The sequence below is a fragment of the Oncorhynchus mykiss genome, chromosome 8 (genome assembly GCF_013265735.2).
Source record: "Oncorhynchus mykiss isolate Arlee chromosome 8, USDA_OmykA_1.1, whole genome shotgun sequence".
In the NCBI taxonomy this organism is placed as follows: Eukaryota; Metazoa; Chordata; class Actinopteri; order Salmoniformes; family Salmonidae; genus Oncorhynchus; species Oncorhynchus mykiss.
The window spans coordinates 31,024,158-31,047,495 of NC_048572.1; the positions used below are offsets into that span (position 1 = coordinate 31,024,158).

At 42.9% G+C, this 23,338-nt stretch overlaps 2 protein-coding genes across 4 annotated transcripts; one reads left to right on the forward strand and one right to left on the reverse strand.

The window, feature by feature from the left end:
- Positions 1 to 218: 218 nt before the first annotated feature.
- LOC110529774 (cleavage and polyadenylation specificity factor subunit 2) lies at positions 219 to 19,875 on the reverse strand. Of its 3 annotated transcripts, none has more exons than XM_021612294.2 (15): positions 19,736 to 19,875; positions 19,256 to 19,421; positions 18,840 to 18,999; positions 18,554 to 18,659; positions 18,308 to 18,437; positions 17,805 to 17,920; positions 17,414 to 17,601; positions 14,952 to 15,242; positions 8,730 to 8,830; positions 8,288 to 8,491; positions 7,908 to 8,063; positions 6,856 to 7,078; positions 6,046 to 6,384; positions 1,121 to 1,255; positions 219 to 804 (listed from the first exon to the last, which is right to left on the reverse strand). In XM_021612294.2, the coding sequence occupies exons 2-15, from the start codon at positions 19,402 to 19,404 to the stop codon at positions 712 to 714; spliced, it is 2,391 nt and encodes a 796-aa protein (XP_021467969.1). In that variant the 5' UTR covers positions 19,405 to 19,421; positions 19,736 to 19,875; the 3' UTR covers positions 219 to 711. The 3 variants fall into 3 exon arrangements, with proteins under 3 accessions (XP_021467969.1, XP_036841169.1, XP_021467970.1); XM_036985274.1 differs by having other exon boundaries at positions 223 to 804; positions 19,801 to 19,872; XM_021612295.2 differs by having other exon boundaries at positions 224 to 804; positions 19,636 to 19,839.
- On the forward strand, positions 19,870 to 23,264 carry ndufb1 (NADH:ubiquinone oxidoreductase subunit B1). Its single transcript, NM_001165090.2, is given in 3 exon segments — positions 19,870 to 20,137; positions 22,726 to 22,870; positions 23,086 to 23,264. Coding segments are annotated over 2 exon segments (177 nt in total). The 5' UTR covers positions 19,870 to 20,137; positions 22,726 to 22,730; the 3' UTR covers positions 23,123 to 23,264.
- The last annotated feature ends 74 nt before the right edge of the window (positions 23,265 to 23,338 follow it).

Below are 23,338 nucleotides of genomic sequence, written 5' to 3' on the forward strand. Positions count from 1 at the left end.
AACTGCAGCAGCACAGTAGAGCAAAGCCCCTTAACGGTACTACATACAGTCAGGGGCCATTCCATTTCCATTCACTCAATTCAGGAAGTAAACTGGAATTTCCATTCAAAATTGCCCTCATTGAAACCTTAACTGAATTGACCCCAAACCTACATACAGTACATATACAAGTCGGGTTCCCCTTTCAACCAACAGCAAATATATATGACACAAACCAATTAAATTGTTCAAAAAAAGGGAATTTAATGAGTAGTAGAAAACAAAAAAACAGAAACCATTTCAGCCTATGTCAAGCGATGTTGGCACTCTCCAGCGAGTGTGTGGTGAATGTTCTCCAGAGCTGAGGGAGTTTGAGGAGAGGTAAAAAAGACCCTAAGGGTTACCGTTGGTTCGCACATCATGTGTTAGCATCAAGGAGAGGTCACTAAGGGAGAGCCCATCTGTCTCTCACTGCGGGGGGAAAGACGCACAATAAAAAAAAATAACAGTAAACAGACAAAGGGGGTAAAAAAGGAGAAATCAACACAGCGGTTGGAAGTAAAACAGCTGGAGATGCTCGAGGGGAGCTCAGGTAGCCTGTGTGCGGAGAACACCTAGAACACTGTGGTCCTCTGGGTATCGTCCGCTCTCTCCACTCTCTCTCCTCTCAAACGGAATGTCTCTGTGTGATCATGTAACGGCCGACGCCGTCTCCGCGGCTGCTCGTCTCTCCTATACCACAGCATACTGCTGATAGAGCAGCTCACGGATTTTATAGTAGTCATCACACAGGCAGCCCTCCAGGCCGATGCGCCCTGCCTCCGTCTGTACAGGGGGGGGGGGGGGATGGGGATGGCGACACGGACAAGGGTTAGAGGGGTCACGCATAGTCACAACCATTCCCCCCCCCCCCCCCCTTTAACATCCACAAAAAGATGTGGAGATGGAGAGGTGCTGACTTTAGTACGCAGCAGAAATGGTTTGTTTATACATAGGTTGCCCCTTCAGCCTACAAAGTACTTATCGCCGGTCAGGGCTGGGATTGGCTTATGCTGTCAAAGCGAGCTGAATTAACTAAATGAATGACTGTGGCTGTACTGTGGTGTGCTGGGGTAGAAGGACAGACAGACGGACAACTCACCCTGCGGACGGCCACAATGTTGTTGCACACCAGCACTCCTCCCACAAACTCAGCCTGGATGCCTTCCCTCAGCAGCACCTGCTTGAAGTCGGACAGGCGGGGCTCGTTGATGAACACCGACTGGTGGCCTGGGATCTGTGAGTTAGACAGGGTGTGTATGGGTTAGAACCAGAACACATTATATACAACTGATCTCAGACCAGTTGTAATCTACGGCTGCATTTACACAGGTAACCAAATTCTGATCTTTTTTTCCACTAATCGGTCTTTTGATCAGATGAGCTCTTTTGCCATGGTCATGCCAAAATATCAGAATTGGCTGCCTGTGTAAATGCATCCTACGTGGATTAGTGGAACCACAACCATACAGTTTCTGTACATCTAACCTCAGATCAGTATGACTCTAAGGACTATGTTAGATTTTTTGCTCATTTACTGGCAAAAGAGCTGATCTGATTGGTCAAAAGACACAATTAGTGAAAAAAAGCTCAGAATTGGGCTGCCTGTGTAAATGCAGCCTTAGAAACAATTTGAATGAACATTCAAAAATGTTACGGTGAAACATGAAACAAAATATTTTCTAAGGATTACTGTGGCATTTAGAGGAAATAATCAAACTGCAAATGACTTTACTATTCCAACTACAAACCTACATGGCCACATGCTGACCAACTGGCAGGTGTCTTCACTGACATTTTCAACCTCTCCCTGTCTGTAATACCAACATGCTTCAAGCAGACCACCATAGTCCCTGTGCCCAAGAGCACTAAGGTAACCTGCCTAAATGACTACTGACCCGTAGCACTCACGTCTGTAGTCATGAAAAGCTGGTAATGGCTCATTAACACCATTATCCCAGAAACATGAGACCCACTCCAATTTGCATACCGCTCAAACAGATCCACAGATGATGCAATCTCTATTGCACTCCACACTGCCCTTTCCCACCTGGACAAAAGGAACACCTACAAGAGAATGCTATTAATTGACTACAGCTCAGCGTTCAACACCATAGTGCCCTCAAAGCCTATCACTATGCTAAGGACCCTTAGACTAAACACCTCCCTCTGCAACTGGATCCTGGACCATCCCCCAGGTGGTGAGGGTAGGTAACAAAACATCTGCCACGCTGATCCTCAACACCGGAGCCCCTCAGGGGAGCGTGCTCAGTCCCCTCCTGTACTCCCTGTTCACCCACGACTGCATGGCCAGGCACGACTCCAACACCGTCATTAAGTTTACAGACGACACAACAGACAGCCGATAAGGAGGAGGTCAGAGACCTGGCCGGGTGGTGCCAGAATAACAACCTATCCCTCAACGTAACCAAGACGAAGGAGATGATTGTGGACTACAGAAAAAGGAGGACTGAACACACCCCCATTCACTGGAGCTAAGCTGCCTGCCATCCAGGACCTCTACACCACATGGTGTCAGAGGAAGGCCCTAAAATGGTCAAAGAACCCAGCCACCCCAGTCTTAGACTGTTCTCTCTAATACCGCAAGCCCAAAGGCTTCTCAACAGCTTTTACACCCAAGCCATGAGACTTCTGAACAGGTAATCAAATGGCTAACGGACTATTTGCATTGTGTCCCGTAAGTAAGCATTTCACCTGTTGTCTTGTGTTGTCACACTATCATCTCCGGCTTTTTGACAACGTTAGCAAAATTCCGCAACTTCATGGCCAACACAAAACAAATGGAATGTGTTAGCTCATGTTCACAAAGTATTTACCTTATTGAACACACTTCTGATCTTCGATCAGTTGAACTGAATGGACTCTGTGGAACCCCAACCATACAGTTTTTAATACTGGTAAATCTGACCTCCGATCAGTTGGACTCTGTGGATTAGTTCAGGGCTCGAGACAAACTTTTTGCACTTGTGGCACGCACTGGTGTGAATCCAACTTTTTCAGTTGATGGTATCAGCACAAGATTTGGTCGCACCAATTTTTCACAGCAATAATGACCTGACCTGTGTCCCATAATGAACCTGCATTTCATATAGACCCAAGCTAATAATGACTAGCCACCTATTAAATTAGCATGTCCTTGCAGGGCTTGACATCCGGGTACACTAAATTATCAAAAGTATGTGGACACTTGCTCATTGAACACTTCATTTCAAAATCATGGGCATCAATATGAAGTTGGTCCCCCCTTTGCTGTTATAACAGCCTCCACTCTTCTGGAACATTGCTGCGGGGACTTGTTTCCATTCAGCCACAAGAGCAATTGTGAGGTCTGGCACTGATGTTGGGCAATTAGACCTGGCTCACAGGTCGATTGGGTTGAGGTCAGGGTTCTGTGCAGGCTAGTCAAGTTCTTCTAAACCGATCTCAACAATTCGGTATGGACCTTGCTTTGTGCACGGGGGCATTGTCATGCTGAAACAGGAAAGGGCCTTCTCCAAACTGTTTCCACAAAGTTGGACGCACATAATCTTCTAGAATGTAATTGTATGCTGTAGCACTAAGATTTCCCTTCACAGGAACTAAGGAGCCTAGCCCGGTCTATGAAAAACTTCCCCAGACCATTATTCCTCCTCCACCAAACTTTACAGTTAGCACTAAGCATTAAGGCAGGTAGCGTTCTCCTGGCATCCGCCAAACCCTGATTCGTCCGTCAGACTGCCATATGGTGAAGCATGATTTATCACTCTAGGGAACGCGTTTCCACTGCTCCAGAGTCCAATGGCGGCTAGCTTTACACCACTCCAGCCGACGCTTGGCATTGTGCATCTTGCGATCTTAGGCTTGTATGCAGCTGCTCGGCCATGGAAACCCATTTCATGAAGCTCCCGACAAACAGTTGATGCGCTGACATTGATAACAGAGGCAGTCTGGACCTTGGTAGAGAGTATTGCAACTGAAGACAGACGATTTATACACGCTACGTGCTTCAGCACTCGGTGATCCCGTGAGCTTGTGAGGCTTACCACTTCGTGGCTGAGCCGTTGTTGCTAATAGATGCTTCTACTTCACAATAACAGCACTTACAGTTGACCGGGGCAGCTCTAGCTGGGCAGAAATTTGATATACTAACTTGTTGGAAAGGTGGCATCCTATGACGGTGCCATGTTGAAAGTCACTGAGCTCTTCAGTATGGCCATTCTACTGCCAATATTTGTCTATGGAGATTGCTTGGCTGTGTGTTCGATTTTATACACCTGTCAGCAACGGGTGTGGCTGAAATAACCAAATCCACTAATATGAAGGGGTGTCCACATACTTTTGTATATATAGTGTACATTGTTGTTAGGATGGAAAAAAATAAAACATTTTTACTCAATCTCCATACTAGTGTTATTGGTAGCGATTTATAAAAGTCACTCTACAGTTGTAGGGCCCTATAAAATCAGTTTTATCTTTTGGTAAATTCCGTTTTTCCCGGTTTCATGATCCAGGTTTCAGAGATTTTTTTTCTTTCACTCTCATAATCACACTTTTTGTTTATAGAAAAAAAAAAAAAAAAAAAATGTGATGTACCAAGTCCACAACAACGCTTAAACCACATCAGCAGACCACTTAAGAGGTCTATGAACAATAATAAAAATAATAAAAAATAAAGAGGTTACAATGTACAGTGTAGGCTACATGTGATGGCTGAGTTTGCAAAACAAATGCCCCGTGATCGATACAAATCATCATGAAATGATTCTGCCAGGTAGGCCTACTTTGCATTCAACATTTAATTGGTATGTTTTTTTGAGAAAGCCTTTAGACATTTTTCATTCATACAGTGCATGACGACCGAATCGCACATCGCAAAAGATTCAACCAAGACTTTGTCCCAAACGTTTTGAATACCTGGTTTGCATACCCATTGCTGTTTGAATTTTTTTTTTTTTTAATTTTAAAGGAAATTGTGAACCAAAAACAGACGTGACCAGCGAAATCTTTCTTCACTGGCACCCTCGTTTTTTTACCCCTGTAGTGCAACTTCAACTTCATAGCTTCTTTACATCTGATCTCAGATCAGCTTGACTCTATTGAATGTGGACTCTGTAGAACCCTAACCATATATTTTCTAGGGCTGGGAATTGCCAGGGACCTCACAATCTGACATTGTCACCATCCTTCTGTGCCGATACCATATGTATTGCGGTTTGATACTGCGACTTTGCTGCGGTGTGACGTCCCAAACATATTGCTCACTATAAGGCTGCTGCAGAGAAACTACTTATTAAAAAGAAGATGGAGAACAAGCTATTGGATGAAAAAGTGGGCACAGGTAGCACTAGCTAACATTATCTAGCTAAATCAAATAAATGTTATTTTTATACAAATCAATACTTAGAGTCAAATATCAATATAATGTCATCCAAAAATAATATTGCGATTTGTAACTATCAATTTTTTCCCCCCATCACTAATAATTTCTATACATATAACCTCAGATCAGTTTTACTCTGTGAGCTCCCTTCTCTCTGTTGCTAAATTAGCCACAGGCTAGCTTTCTTCCTGTGCATTGTGCTGCTCTTTGTGTCTATTGTCATATCAATCAAATGTATTTATAAAGCCCTTTTTTACAAAGTGCTATACAGAAACCCAGCCAAAAACCCAAACAGCAAGCAATGCAGATGTAGAAGCATTGTGACCTAGGAACAACTCCCTAGAAAGGCAGGAACCTAGGAAGAACCCTAGAGAGGAACCACTCAACCTATCATTTCCCTCTCTGAATAAAAAACGGTCCCGGGATCAACACTAGTCTCCCTCTCCCTCGGGTCAGCCCTCTCCCATCCTCTTTCACTGAGGACAAAGCCACCTAATTTTACCCTCTTTCTAGCTCCTCTCTCTCCCTTTGTCTGAACTAAGGGATTACAGCCAACCCTCCCCTATTCTGTGCCCTCCCCTCAGTCTATCCACAGTATCTCTCGCTACAGTACATCTCCTCTTCCCCTCCATCTCTCGCTCTCTCACCTCGTGGGCGGGCAGGGGCTCCAGGGTGGGGATGACGTCACTCTCCTCCGACGGCTCGCGCACGTCCTCGCCAAACAGCGTCTTCATGGCGCGCTGCTGAGCCACCACACTATGGTCTGTGGCGCCGTCGTCAGCAGGGGTCACGTCCATGGCCAGCTCGCCATCCTCCACGGCCTCCTCGCCAGCTCCCTTTTCACCCTTCATCATGCCCTCCTCGGGCAGCACGCCTGTGTCCACCTTGACCACGCGCATGTCCAGCACGCCGTCAATCCACGCCAGCTCCGTGTCCTTGGCGCGGCAAAACTGCAGCGAGCTCACCAGCGAGTCTTTCAACCGCACCTGGGCAGAAAGAATCAAATATTTCATGCATACATGACAAAGTGCTTAAGCTTAACATTTAAAATGTTATTGCACACAAACAAACTGCTTAACTGGGTCCTCTGTAGCCCAGATGGTAGATCACGGCGCTTGTAATGCCAAGATAGTGGGGTTCGATTCCCAGGAATACATGTACGGTATATTTATGCACACACGACTGTAACTCAAATGGCATATATTATAATAATATTATTATTAACCTTATACACAATTGACCCACTGTCAAGTTACAAAATTCTAAGATGACCTGGGTTAAGATGACCTGGGTTAAATTAGTTGCAGTTACTTAAGCACATCGTCATTCTGATTGGTGAATTGTGATAACACAACATTCTATGTCAATTATTCACAATCATATAGGGCATGAGTCAATCTGTCCCAAAATATTTTAAATTAGCATGGCATTTTGTATAAAATTCGAACCCGACTGACCTGGTAGATGTGTGTCTCACTGGTGGCGTCCACAGTCTCCTGCAGCTTAGGTGTGTAGACCTTAATGTCCTTGGTGAAGGCCTTGCAGGACTCGGCCAGGTCCAGGCTGGCCTCGGGAGGGCCGTGCACGATCACCAGCTGCCGAGGCTTCATCTGATTGATGATCTTCTTGATAGAGTCGCCGTCTGAACGCCCCTCGTAGTCGATGTACGTCACCCTGGCTCTGCACAGAATGATCAGATAAGAATTTATAATTTCTCAATATTTTAAATAAGAATTAAGATATTCATTTTAAATTGATGTAAAAAAAAAGATATATACTATCAGCGGTATACAACTGGCAGACCACTTATTTTCAGCAAAAAAAATGTATATATAAAATGTTTTTATGAATATTGCTAGCAACAAAATAAACACATTTTGAATTACATACCTACAGTAGAAAAGAGGAGAATGTGTTATTTCTAATGATACAAACTATATCTCTTAGCACTGAGCAAATTACACTCACTGGAGTATCTGACATAGGATTGAAAAAGGACCTGCAAATAGGCCACCAAGTGCTGCTGTTAAGCCGCTAAACAGCTACTCTTAGCAAAAATGTGTTTGAGTTACCTTTGTTTATGGAGTTTACACTTCCTATTCAAATTATGTGGGGAGATCAAAATAATAAAAAATAAAAAAGATCTACCAAAGCAATAAAATAAGAATAAAAAACATGACATGCCATTATCATTCCCTTGACGACAAGACATGTGAATGTTTTCTCTCTTGCTAACGTATGATGGGGGTGGGTCGCCGGTTTGCCTGAGAGGGGGTCCCTGATAATATTAGAGAAAAATACTAAAGGTACTTTTAATATTATGCGCATATTAAAATAACTATAGTCTTGGCATATCCACAAGGATAATTAAAATCCCAAACGTACACGTTTCAGCACGATGTGTTCCGTGTGAATCATTACAATATAAAAATGAATCATATAGTTTTTTTTGCATTGAGAGGCTCTCTGAAGAAGTCTGCTTTCAATTTAGGTGGGTAGGCCCACTTACTTGATCTCCAGGTTCTCTGTAGTGGAGGTACACTTGGTGGGTACTTTGGATGAGAGGTCCTGGTCCATGGGTTCGTCTCCTTTGGCCATGCCCGACTCCAGCTTGTTCTTCTCCTCCTCTGTGGCCTGGAGCTCTGGTACCAGGAAGTCCTCCGGCCTGGAGACAGTCATTAATTAATACATCATCGTGTGAAGTTAAGCTCTGCTTCAACAAAAAATCCATAGCTCATTATTCAAAAGGGGTTTCTACCAACCGGACTGTACTGGCGCTGATATTTCCCTTGTCCAGCAAACTATGGTTGATGCATAACCAGGTCAGCACAGCTCAGTTTTGATCAGCGCTTTAGTGTGAAAAGGGTAATAGTTTAATGACTAGAGTACCTGATGATCTCTCCGTACTCATCCCATTTGACCCTCTCCTCGTGGGTGGGGAACATGGGGTAGGACTTCTTGGCCTGTTTGAAGAAGCTGCCCTTGCGGACGCCGTCTCCCTTCATCATCAGGTCGTGGTGTTTGGTCTTCACCATCGCCGGCAGCTCCAGGTCATCCTCCATGTCGCTCTCGTCACTGGAGTCCACATCCACCCTGAGAGACACAAATATATTAGACTCACACACACACAATCTTGCTGTGTTTCTTCATCTCAAAAACAAACATCTTCGTTCCCGGAGACCAACTTCATGAATCTGTATAGTATGTCCTCCACGCACACATGCGCGTAACACACACAGAAAAATACCCATGTCTGGGAATATTATTCACGGTGCCCAAATATTGTAAATAAGTTGAGGCCCAAAACACACAAACAGTGTCAGAGACTCACTCTTTTTCTTGTTCAAGTTTTTTGGCAGCTTCCTTCTTCATTCTCTCTTTCTCCAGGTATTCTTCCAGCTCCCTGCCTTCCAGCTTCACCCGTTTTCTAATCTGTCAACATGACAAGAAAATGAAATGGAGAAAAAAGGGGGGGGGGGAACAGTGCGAATGCCAGTGACACATCAAGCTGTTCCACGCTTGAGTTGAGACGGAAACAGAGACAGGAAGAGCCCTAGGGAGATGCTGCACCAAAATAAATACATCCAAAAAGCTATCAGTCGGAGCCAAAATGGCCGCACAGCTGCTCTTCTATTTTTTTGGGTTCCCCAAATAGTATCGGATCCAAATGTAATGTCCCAAGAAGAAGTTACCCCGCCAAAATAATGCAAAAGTTACATTTGAAATTCAATCCATGAGGAGAGTGCAAGAGACAGTCAACTAATAAGGCAAGCGTGCCAGGTTGTGCTGGTGTACCATGGTGTAATATCAAGGTACCAAAACGTCATGACACTTACAATAACATTATAGAATACTGTAGTACCATTTCATATGATGCTACCAACTTTTTCAGCCCTACCAATATTAAGAACCTGCTGGTGCCGGTTATAACATGTTTAGAAAGTTAGTTTGGTTTATAAATTCAGTTGAATTGAAGCAACAGCCACTTGTATATGCAGGTCCAATATCCACTTCCCTTTCAAGCGCATATCACCTGTGTCAGCTGGAACCAGCCAGCCGCATCCCCTACCAGTGCTCACTCACCTGCTTCACTCTGTCCACGCGTCTATTCCTCCGTCCGTTTTATTTACCCCCAATATAATTTAACCGCGATGGCGAGCAGGGATGCAGACCCAAACCCTTATGAGTCTTTTGTTGTTAGAATTGTACATTTGTTACATAGGATTAGTGCGCAAAGCTGATACATTTGTATCATTTCATCGCCTGTTATAACAAAGAGCACGGATCGATCTGAGTAGACTTTGCAAGCTCGCTGTCATGCAGACTCGGGGTGTCAGGGAGGGAAAATGGAGCACCGCTTTGCGACAAGCATGTTTGCAGCTTTACAGCAAAAAAAACACATTGTCTCTAGCCTAAACATTAAGAAAATAAGACCCATATTACCAGAGATGCCTTTTATTCTTTCTATCGGTACTCGCGTGCAGTTTATATTGTTTCACAAACCATGTCGCAGGCCGTTTTAAACTAATCCCGGGGCGCTAATTATTGGTTTGATAACAGTGTTCAGTCATGTAACCTAGCTAGCTAACAACCTGGTAACTTGACAGTAGGTTTAGGCACATTTGATTGGCACAGGAAGAAAGAAAAATGTATAATTGATATAAGGCCTAACTACTGTAAGCCTAAACTATATCAAACATCTATGTTTATCTGGTCCTCCTTACATTCTATTTGGTGTCTTAACGTTTGGAAAATTGGAAGCAGTGTGTGTATGTGAAAGAGAGAGAGAGTGTTGTGTGTTTATGAGAGTGAGTATGTGTTAACTGAAGAGGAAAGAAGGTTTCATGCAGTATTTTCTCCATACTGACACAATGACATGCAGATCATTATGCAGTATTTTCTCCATACTGACATGCAGATCATTCTGCAGTATTTTCTCCTTATTGACACAATGACATGCAGATCATTCTGCAGTATTTTCTCCATACTGACACAATGACATGCAGATCATTATGCAGTATTTTCTCCTCACTGACACAATGACATGCAGATCCTTCTGCAGTATTTTCTCCTTATTGACAATGACATGCAGATCCTTCTGCAGTATTTTCTCCATACTGACACAATGACATGCAGATCATTCTGCAGTATTTTCTCCATACTGACACAATGACATGCCGATCATTATGCAGTATTTTCTCCATACTGACATGCAGATGTTTCTGCAGTATTTTCTCCTTATTGACACAATGACATGCAGATTATTATGCAGTATTTTCTCCATACTGACACAATGACATGCAGATCATTATGCAGTATTTTCTCCATACTGACACAATGACATGCAGATCATTATGCAGTATTTTCTCCATACTGACACAATGACATGCAGATCATTATGCAGTATTTTCTCCATACTGACACAATGACATGTAGATTATTATGCAGTATTTTCTCCATACTGACACAATGACATGCAGATCCTTCTGCAGTATTTTCTCCTTATTGACAATGACATGCAGATTATTATGCAGTATTTTCTCCATACTGACACAATGACATGCAGATCATTATGCAGTATTTTCTCCATACTGACACAATGACATGCAGATCATTATGCAGTATTTTCTCCATACTGACACAATGACATGCAGATCATTATGCAGTATTTTCTCCATACTGACACAATGACATGCAGATCATTATGCAGTATTTTCTCCATACTGACACAATGACATGCAGATCATTCTGCAGTATTTTCTCCATACTGACACAATGACATGCAGATCATTCTGCAGTATTTTCTCCATACTGACACAATGACATGCAGATCATTCTGCAGTATTTTCTCCTCACTGACACAATGACATGCAGATCATTATGCAGTATTTTCTCCTTATTGACAATGACATGCAGATCCTTCTGCAGTATTTTCTCCTTATTGACAATGACATGCAGATCATTATGCAGTATTTTCTCCATACTGACACAATGACATGTAGATCATTATTCAGTATTTTCTCCATACTGACACAATGACATGCAGATCATTCTGCAGTATTTTCTCCATACTGACACAATGACATGCAGATCATTCTGCAGTATTTTCTCCTCACTGACACAATGACATGCAGATCATTATGCAGTATTTTCTCCTTACTGACACAATGACATGCAGATCATTATGCAGTATTTTCTCCTCACTGACACAATGACATGCAGATCATTCTGCAGTATTTTCTCCTCACTGACACAATGACATGCAGATCATTATGCAGTATTTTCTCCTCACTGACACAATGACATGCAGATCATTATGCAGTATTTTCTCCTCACTGACACAATGACATGCAGATCATTCTGCAGTATTTTCTCCTTACTGACACAATGACATGCATATCATTATGCAGTATTTTCTCCTCACTGACACAATGACATGCATATCATTATGCAGTATTTTCTCCTCACTGACACAATGACATGCAGATCATTATGCAGTATTTTCTCCTCACTGACACAATGACATGCAGATCATTATGCAGTATTTTCTCCTCACTGACACAATGACATGCAGATCATTCTGCAGTATTTTCTCCTTACTGACACAATGACATGCAGATCATTCTGCAGTATTTTCTCCTTACTGACACAATGACATGCAGATCATTATGCAGTATTTTACCCTCAGTGACACAATTACATGCAGATCATTATGCAGGTATATCATAGGAGGTATGAGGACTTGTGGCAATGGCTGGAGCAGAATGAGAGGAATGGAATCAAACACGGTTTCTATGTGTTTGATGCCATTCCATATTCCTTCTTCCCATTCCTCCAGCCAAATCACAGGAACGCCTTTGCAAATATTAGCAAATCAGCCATTCTATGCAGTATTATATTATACACTTAACAGTGTGACGTTAAATTCAATGTGTTGTATTGAATAGAAGTGGGAATTTCAGTGACAGGTTTTTGGAGAAGGTTTAGAAAACGTGAACAAGCGTCCGGGGGACGGGGCGAACAGGATGCTAGGCCACCAATTTCCACCATGGCATCGCAATACTACTCTGTATCGTGATCCTTGGCCTGGTATCCTATTGTTTGTAATATTTGGGAATCGTGACAAGCCTAGTCATGAAACGTGAAGCGGCGGCCGCGTACAACCAACTGTGTTGGACAGCGAATGAGGCTGAAAGTAATTTGAGTAATTCATTTTCTTCATTTGAATTCGACTATTTCTTCCTATTTAAGAAGCACAGACTCGGCGTACCTGTTTGACAGACGCATTTATGCTTTCCATAGATTTGTCGGTATCCAAATCCTCCAATGAATTCCCTCCTTAAATACCTCTGTGTCTGTGAAAGGCTTGGAGTGTTTGGTTTAAAGCAGGGCTTCAACTGAGGGGGGTATGTGAGGGTATGACATATCCTTTGTTAAAGAAAAGGACAGAAGGGATAGCCTACCTATTGTTAGCTTAATATTTTGAAATGAAATAATAAAAAAGGACCCCGATTACATAAAGCACTCTATAACGATGCTCAACACTGGTGCCTTACATTACAGACAAGCTTTATAAAATGTACGCAAAATATCTGACTGACGCATATGGTTTCTCTTTATGACATTTTGAAGCTGTGCTACGACCTATATTCGAAAGAGACAAAAAAAATGGAATTTGCTATCCTGTCACTCTAAGCTAAACATTTTCTGCATCTGTCGGGATGCTGTCTGGGTGGAAAGTTAACTTTTGAAAAGTAGGCTACCGTGCTTAGATTCATAAGGACGTCCCAGACTTCATTATTTGCAAAAAGCAACAGTTTCGTAGCAAAAAAAGACACTCTGGTTCGACATTGGAGAAATATGGTAAGAATGCATATTTCTGGGCCCAGTCTTCCCTTAAACGTCTATCTTCATTAGCCACCTTTGTTTTGAGAGCGTCATTTTCTCTTGATTGCAAGATGATTCTCCCCAATCAACGCATGAAAAAATATATTTTAAAAACTAATTTAGTAAAGACATTGTTGATTATATCAGTGTAATCAGATAGAAATGATTATGTTATTGTCATTGAATTGACTATAGACACGTAACAAAAAATAAATAGCAGCAAGAGCTGCCAGATCCCAGAAGTGTTCCATTCGCTCAAATCTTATTGCTCTCAAATGTGGAACACAAATTTCTTCACATCCTTCACACGTTACTAAGCATATCAATAAGCTGATTAAATGGCATGATCATTACACAGGTGCACCTTGTGCTGGGGGAAATAAAAAAAGGCCACTAAAATGTGCAGTTGTCACACAACACTATGCTACAGACGTCTCAAGTTTTGAGGGAGCGTGCAATTGGCATGCGGACAGGAGGAATGTCCACCAGACCTGTTGCCAGAGAATCTAATGTGCATTTCACTACCATAAGCCGCCCTCCAACGTTGTTTTAGAAGTTTTGGCAATACAGCCATCCGACTGTACAACCGCAGACCACGTGTATGGGGACATGCGGGCGAGTGGTTTGCTGATGTCAACGTTGTGAACAGAGTGCACCATGGTGGTGGTAGTGGGGTTAAGGTATGGGCAGGCATAAGCTACAGACAACGAACACGACTGCATTTTATTGACGGCAATTTGAATACACAGAGATACCGTGACAGAGATCCTGAGGCCGATTGTTGTGCCATTCATCAGCCGCCATCACCTCATGTTTCAGCATGATAATGCACAGCCCAATGGTCGCAAGGATCTGTACACAATTCCTGGAAGCTGATATACAGCAGCTTCACACAGCCATTGAAGAAGAGCAGGCCCCAATCAACATGAAGGTCACACCAAATACTGCCTGGTTCGCTGATCTATGCCCATACCTTTTTTAAGCTATCTGTATTCCCAGTCATGTGAAATCCATAGATTAGGCCTAATTCATTTAAATTGACAGATTTCCATATATGAACTTTAATTCAATAAAATCTTTGAAATTGTTGCATGTTGCGTTTATTTATGTCCATTATACTAACCAGATGTGTTAAAGGCCCAGTGCAGTCAAAATCGTGACGTTTTATATACATTTCTGAGGTTGGAATAATACTGTGAAAATGATGATAATGATCTTTTAGTGTCAGAGCTGTTTCAAACTTTATTCCTGTTTAAGGTGGGAGGGAGTTTTGGCCTTCAATGGTGACATCACCAAGCGGCAAATTAGTTAATAGACCAAGAAGAACGTTCCAAACCTCTGCCAATAACAGCAAATGTTCAGTCTTTCCCTCCCTACTCAGACCACTCAAAAACAGTCATAGCAAACTTCTTGCTTGAGAAATTGCCCTTTGCTTAGACACTCATTTTGTTTCTGTTTGACCATGTTAATTGAAAACACACTAAAAAACACTATTATTTGATTGAGATAAAAAAAACGGCTGCATTGGACCAATGGTGTCCCATTTGTAGTGTAGGCCTATGAATTGGGCTGCTATTATACTAATTACGTTCTGACCCGTTGACAACTAGCCCAGAAAAAGTCCCCCAAAGGCAAACCTAGTTGCCGACCCCTGTCCTAGTCTCACCTCCAGGTCTAGCATCTTCTCCCCGGGGTTATCGATGAGGTAGCGGCCCAGGGTGCCAGGCGTGGTGCGGTAGGTGAGGATCACTGAGTTCTTGGCCTCCTGGCACCACTGGATGAAGAGCTCGCGGGAGAAGCCAGACTCCAGGTCGGGCTGGCTGCAGAGCACAACCTTGGGGCTGGGCACGCGAGCCAGGTCGGCCAGGCTGTGGCACAGGGACAGGTGGCGGAACTGGAAAGGGTTGTTACGCTTGTCCTCGAAGCAACGCATCAGCTTGTCACTCATCCACTCCACCTGTAGGGGGAGAATATAACAGGCAGAATCACATCTCTTGTTAACGTGCCTATTACAATGACAGGAAAATCACAATATTAGCAGGACATGCGCCGTGTGTTACAACAACATTGATAAAAAGATTAAATCCATCCCACAAAAGTCAATCATTGTAATATGTTTCACAAAATGTATGACTGAGCAGTGAGCACTATTGAAAAGTGAACATTAGCACAAAGTTGATCACATCTCCTCATGGTGAGTGAGCTAGAGACCTGGGTTCAAATATTATATGAGATCTTTCAAATACTTTAGCTCTGCTTCACTGAGCTTGCACGGTGCAACTGAACCAATGGAACAGTCCCAAAAGTGTAAACCCCACCTATCTGGCACTGCAGGCAGGCTGAAACAAACACTTAAAACTGTTTTAAAGATTGTCTGGTACTTCAAAGGGGGAGACACCCTGGACCCAAACTGTTACAGACCTATATCCATCCTACCCTGCCTATCTAAGGTCTTCAAAAGCCAAGTCAACAAACAGGTCACTGACCATCTCGAATCCCACCATACCTTCTCCGCTGTGCAATCGGTTTCCGAGCCGGTCACGGGTGCACCTCAGCCACGCTCAAGGTACTAAACGATATCATAACCGCCATCGATAAAAGACAGTACTGTGCAGCCGTCTTCATCGACCTTGCCAAGGCTTTCGACTCTGTCAATCACCATATTCTTATAGGCAGACTCAGTAGCCTCGGTTTTTCTGATGACTGTCTTGCCTGGTTCACCAACTACTTTGCAGACAGTTCAGTGTGTCAAATCGGAGGGCATGCTGTCCGGTCCTCTGGCAGTCTCTATGGGGGTGCCACAGGGTTCAATTCTCGGGCCGACTCTTTTCTCTGTATATATCAATGATGTTGCTCTTGCTGCGGGAGATTCCCTGATCCACCTCTACGCAGGCGACATCATACTATATACTTCTGGCCCGTCCTTGGACACTGTGCTATCTAACCTCCAAACGAGCTTCAATGCCATACAACACTCCTTCCGTGGCCTCCAACTGCTCTTAAACGCTAGTAAAACCAAATGCATGCTTTTCAACCGTTCGCTGCCTGCACCCGCACGCCTGACTAGCATCCCCACCCTGGATGGTTCCGACCTTGAATATGTGGACATCTATAAGTACCTAGGTGTCTGGCTAGACTGTAAACTCTCCTTCCAGACTCATATCAAACATCTCCAATCGAAAATCAAACCTAGAGTCGGCTTTCTATTCCGCAACAAAGCCTCCTTCACTCACGCCGCCAAACTTACCCTAGTAAAACTGACTATCCTACCGATCCTCGACTTCGGCGATGTCATCTACAAAATTGCTTCCAACACTCTACTCAGCAAACTGGATGCAGTTTATCACAGTGCCATCCGTTTTGTCACTAAAGCACCTTATACCACCCACCACCGCGACCTGTATGCTCTAGTCGGCTGGCCCTCGCTACATATTCGTCGCCAGACCCACTGGCTCCAGGTCATCTACAAGTCCATGCTAGGTAAAGCTCCGCCTTATCTCAGTTCACTGGTCACGATGGCAACACCCACCCCGTAATACGCGCTCCAGCAGGTGTATCTCACTGATCATCCCTAAAGCCAACACCTCATTTGGCCGCCTTTCGTTCCAAGTTCTCTGCTGCCTGTGACTGGAACGAATTGCAAAAAAAAATCGCTGAAGTTGGAGACTTTTATCTCCCTCACCAACTTCAAACATCTGCTATCTGAGCAGCTAACCGATCGCTGCAGCTGTACATAGTCTATCGGTAAATAGCCCACCCATTTTTACCTACCTCATCCCCATACTGTTTTTATTTATTTACTTTTCTGCTCTTTTGCACACCAATATCTTTACCTGTACATGACCATCTGATCATTTATCACTCCAGTGTTAATCTGCAAAATTGTAATTATTCGCCTACCTCCTCATGCCTTTTGCACACAATGTATATAGACTCCCCTTTTTTCTACTGTGTTATTGACTTAATTTGTTTACTCCATGTGTAACTCTGTGTTGTCTGTTCACACTGCTATGCTTTATCTTGGCCAGGTCGCAGTTGCAAATGAGAACTTGTTCTCAACTAGCCTACCTGGTTAAATAAAGGTAAAATAAAATACAAATAAATAAATAAAATGCGTGTGGCCGAGACCTGAGACTTGGAGAACTCCACCACGTTGTAGCTGACGTTGTTGAGCAGGGCCAGAGAGTAGACCCCGAGACCGGCGTCCTTCGTCCTCCAGATCTGGTCCAGTAGTTGAGCCAGCTCAAGCACACGGCCCGCCGTATCCACGGCAATCAGCACATTGCCGTCACCACGTAGCGTCTCCATCACATTGGCTGAAGGGGGAAATTATTGGCGGGTTAGACATTTTTTTAATATTCAACGTTTAGGTATTACTGTAGCCTGGGCCCAGATCTTTTTGTGCTGTCTAGCTATGGCCATGGTGTGACAGTGACCACAGGAGTTGGCAAGACAGCATAAAAATATTTGTGATCAGGATAGCATTACTGCACACATGGGTGAGAGTTGATTAACTTACTTAGAAGCTGCTCGTCCCTTTGTTTGCGACGCGGCTGCACGTATGTAGCGTTAAAGGAGTCTGTGATGAGCAGAGAGGGACGACTCACCGACTCCAATGTACACCCATTCAGGTGGCTGGAGGAAAGATTTACAATATGTTGGGGGACCAACTTCATATTGATGCCCATGATTTTGAAATTAAATTATGTTTGATGAGCAGGTCTCCACATATTTTTGATCATGTAGTGTGCCTGAATGTCAAGCCCTGCAAGGACATGCTAATTTAAAAGATGGCTAGTCATTATTAGCCAGGTTCTATATGAAATAGAGGTTCATTATGGGACACAGGTCAGGTCATTATTGCCGCGCAGCTGTTTCAAGTTGATGCGGCCAATTCCATAATAATGCCCATGATTTTGGAATGTGATGTTCGATGAGCAGGTGTCCCCATACTTTTGGTCATGTACTGTACCTTGAAGGTTCAGCAGCAAAATAAACATGCACTATCCAGTCTCTACTCACATCTCTCGCTTGTGGTTGAAGTCCACTGCGTAAACAATCTCCTCCTCCCCATCCTTCACAATCTTCCAGATGGTCCCACCGATCATGTGACCAGCAGGAAGTGGAGTGATGGACAGACCATGTCCTTTCCCTGTCCAGAAGAGTAAAAAGGTCATTTGAACCAGTGTTTCAGCTATAACAAGGAGGTTACCCAATAGAAATATGATAATTCAATCACTATGTAAGACTGATACATGTTTTACTGACCTTTCAGATTTACAATCTGGGAGTACTTCAACTGCTGGATTTTATCAAAAGCGCAGTCTACATCATCCAGGGTGAACAGGTTGAAGTCCTCAGTGTTGTTGCGCGACTACCAAAACAACAGATCCCAATAGTGAGAATAGTTTTACAGTGCACGGTCACCTCTTGTTCAATAGGACATCACCCACACATCCCCTAGCCTGGTCCCAGATGTGTTTGTGCTGTCCTGCTGAGTTGCTAAGACATCACAAACAGATCTGGGACCAGGTTAACACACCCATGCCTTTACCTGATACAGGTCATACATGAACATCTGACCCATCTTGTAGACAGGGATGGTGGCGTAGATGGGGCAGTTGAGGCCCAGCTTGCCCACGGCGTAGGGCAGAGCCCCCAGGTGCAGGGGGTCAGGATGGGAGAGGAGCACCGCATCAACCTGGTGGACATACCTATTGAGAAGTGGAATGGCCCGTAAGAGATCTGAGTGACAGGGATAAGTTCTAGACTTCAGTAATCAAAGACAATGTCTAGATAGCGTAGATCAGTGATTCTCAATCCGTACCTCCAATCACATTTTGCTCTGCACATGTGCCCCTTCATGTGTAACCAATCATTAGGCCTATGTTCTGAGTCTTACCAAGTACTCCCTTTGGATAGGCCATGTACCCCATTGAGAACTACTGGCTTAGATGATGTGTGTTCTACCTTTTCATGGCATCAATAATGTCCATAGAGAAGCTCTCATCCCAGCCACAGTCCAGGAGGAAGCGGAACTCATCCACCTGCAGCAGGTAGCAGAGGGCAGACTCCTCCTGCACCCCTGACACAGCGGTCAGTTTGATAATAGAAGTCATTCTCCTCAGCTGTCATACTGCAGGGACAAGACCATTACCTAGTTATCAACAAGATGGCTATATATTTCGAGCCACTTTCACATGCAGAAAATATGACTGACGACGAACAGGTCTGATCTTTATAATAATGTGAACAGACATGGTCCATGAACGGTACATGGACATGATACACTTACACAGCAATTATTAACACTACTCATCATACATAACTAGTTAGAGACGCCATGCTACCTATTGTATGTTTGCAGTCCAAGCTAGCTAACGTTAGCTAGCATGCTAAGTTGGCCATCAGACTAATTGTCCTAGAAAAATGGGCCATAGAGTAACATACCATAAAGTGCCATATACTATTTCACAAAAACTGAGCAAAGAAATCAATAACATGAACAGTCTAACATTACGGCATTTTCAGCAACGATTGTCAACAAGTCTTTCAATGAAGCGGAAGCTTGCCGCTGAAAATGTGAGAGGTCACTGGGAGGTACCATCAAGTCATATTTATCGCATCGTGAATAGAATAACTTTTATTTTCAAAGAAGAAAGCACCCGTTTTTAACATTGAAATTATCCCCCAGACGAATGTTCTAATATTCTGAAGTTGAAGTCATATTGAATTAAAAAGTATTTTTTAATGATTCATTGTTAGAAGGAAACAACACCATTTTAGAGCAGTTGGTAGGGTCCAACGTCCTCTGAGAGCCAGTGAGCAAGAGAAGTCGAAGGCCAAGACTAGGTAAAGTCACTTTTTTTATGCTTTCCTATAAATTAGTTATTAGTTTGACGTCGTTATAAGTATTTCTATAGCAGTGCAATACTTACAATATATATAATTCAATTGCAACATACTGTAGAATTGTTGTGGGAAGAATCAAGGCATTTGGCTTGCTAGCTAACGATGTTAGCTGGTCCTATTGAGTCCATGATTGTCAGCTAGCTTGTTGGTTTAGATTAATAACACAGATATATAATTTCAAAAATAGTTGACGATAGCTATTAGCTAGCTAAAAAAAATAGTTACCGGTAGCTACCGGAATTAATTTATTTGCTGATGCAGTTGTGGACACAAAACTAGCTATGATAACCAGCTGATATAGCTAGCTATTTCTAGATTTTAGCAAATACACTCATTCTTGTCAGAAATTGAATATTTACTGATAGCAGTTGTGTGGACACAAACTATCTATGGTAACCAGTTGATATACAGTACCAGTCGAAAGTTTGGACACCTCATTCCATGAGGTTTCTTTATTTGTACTATTTTACACATTGTAAAATAATAGTGAAGACATCAAAACTATGAACTAACACATAGGGAATCATGTGGTATCCAAAAACAGTGTTTAACAAATCCAAATATATTTTATATTTGAGATTCTTCAAATAGCCACCCTTTGCCTTGATGACAGCTTTGCACACTCTTGGCTCTGTTGCATACGGGGTACATATTCAATGGTCTGCAGTGGAAATGTGTTAAAAGTCAAGGGGTCTGAATACTTTCCGAGGGCACTGTGTTATATATACACACACACACCATTTAGCAGACACTTTTATCTAAAAGATACTTAGTCATTTGAGCATACATTTGAAGTATGGGTGGTCTCGGGACTCCAACCCACTATCCTTTTAGCGCGATGCTCTAAAAACTGAGCAACAGAGGACCACATAACATTTGATTTTTAGTGACAGGATTTGGGCATGCATTTTGAAGCGTCCTGTCATAAGCTCTACCACTCCCATTGCTTCAATAGCGGCGATGCTAAGGCTAGCTGTGGGGTAAGTAAATAAAGGCAACTAAGCCATATTCGCTATCATTTTCTCTTAGGATCAATGGATGAAACACTGTCGATAAAATTAAGTATATAGTAGCCACCATTTGCCTTGACAGCTTTGCACACTCTGCATTCTCTCAACCAGCTTCACCTGGAATGCTTTTCCAACAGTGTTGGAGTTCCCACATATGTTGAGCACTTGTTTGCTGCTTTTCCTTCACTCTGCGGGCCAACTCATCCCAAACCATCTCAATTGGGTTGAGGTCAAAATGCCTTTACACAGTCTGGAGGTGTTGGGTCATTGTCCTGTTGAAAACAAATAAGTCCCACTATCTGCAAACCAGATGGGATGGCATATCGCTGCAGAATGCTGTGGTAGCCATGCTGGTTACGTGTGCCTTAAATTCTAAGTAAATCAGACAGTGTCGCCACCAAACATCCCCACACCACCACCTCCATGCTTCACGGTGGGAACCACACATGCGGAGATCATCCGTTCACCTACTCTGCATCTCACAAAGACACAGTAGTTGGAACCAAAAATCTCAAATTTGGACCCATCAAATCAAAGTTTATTTGTCACGTGTGCCGAATACAACAGGTGTAGTAGACATTACAGTGAAATGCTTACTTACAGACACTAACCAATAGTGCAAAAAAGGTATTAGGTGAACAATAGGTAAAGAAAGAAATAAAACAAAAGTAAAAAGACAGTTGAAAATAGTAGCGAGGCTACATACAGACACCGGTTAGTCAGGCTGATTGAGGTAGTATGTACATGTAGATATGGTTAAGGTGACTATGCATATATGATGAACAGAGAGTAGCAGTAGTGTAAAAGAGGGGTTGGTGGGTGGCGGGACACAACGCAGGCAGCCCGGTTAGCCAATGTGGTTTTTGCAACTGAATTTCAAAGTTCTTAATTTTCTGGATTGACTGACCTTCATGTCTTAAAGTAATGATGGACTGTCATTTCTCTTTGCTTATCTGAACTGTTCTTGCCATAATATGGATTGTCTTTTACCAAATAGGGCATATTCTGCTTACCAACCCTTCCTTGACACAACTGATTAGCTAAAACGCATTCAGAAGGAAAGAAATTCCACAAATTAACTTTTAAGAAGGCACACATGTTAATTTAAATTCATTCCAGGTGATGACCTCATGAAGCTGGTTGAGAGAATGCCAAGAGTGTCATGAAGGCAAAGGGTGGTTACTTTGATTTAACACTTTGGTTACTCCATGATTCCATGTGTTATTTGATGTCTCCTATTATTCTACAATGTAGAAAATGGTAAATAAAAACCCTTGAATGAGTAGGTGTCCAAACGTTTGGCTGGTATTTAGCAAATGTGCAATTTGACAAATTTGCTAGATTAAACTACTGTAGCTAGCTAATTGACTGCCAAATGTTATGACTTTCATCCTTTACCAACTGCTTATGAAATTGACATCAGAAAGACTGGTATGCTAACTTATGCTGCACCAAAGATTTCTTATACAATTTGGTTGCATACAGTAAACTAAAAAACGTGTGTTTTGTCACCAACAGGAAGTATGGTGAACTTTGCTGCCCTGATGCGTGACCATTGGGTTAACATATTTGTCCCCCTTGGCTTTGTTATCGGGATCTACATGGACAGAGCACAGGACCAGAAGCTGACCGCTTTCAGGAACAAAAGCGCATTGTACAGCAGGTATAAATCTGCAGCACCCACACAGATACTATAGATGCGAACCATACTGTGCTGGCACAGATTTATTTTCAAGCAACTGTAGTGGATGTGAAACCAGGCCAGTATAGCTTGGTCCCAGTGTTTATCAGGCATGACAGTATCTAGACATTAAAGCATACATTCCTAGAAATAATCTGAGTTCTAATGGTTCTCTGAATTTTCTCCTCTATAAAAAGGGAGCTGAAGCCTGGCGAGGAAGTCACCTGGAAGTAGACCCACCTGTCGTGGAATATTTATTGTGCGTTAGTCACATCTCCTGTTGTGTGATTTACATTTTCTGGATGGTCTTCAAATCAAGCACCCCGATACGTTTCAGTCACTGTATCAACCAATAAACATGCCCCGTTGTCATCTTAACCTCTACTCATTCATTTGTGATTTAAGTATACACAACTATAGCAATAAGACAAAGTTGGACATTAGCAACAC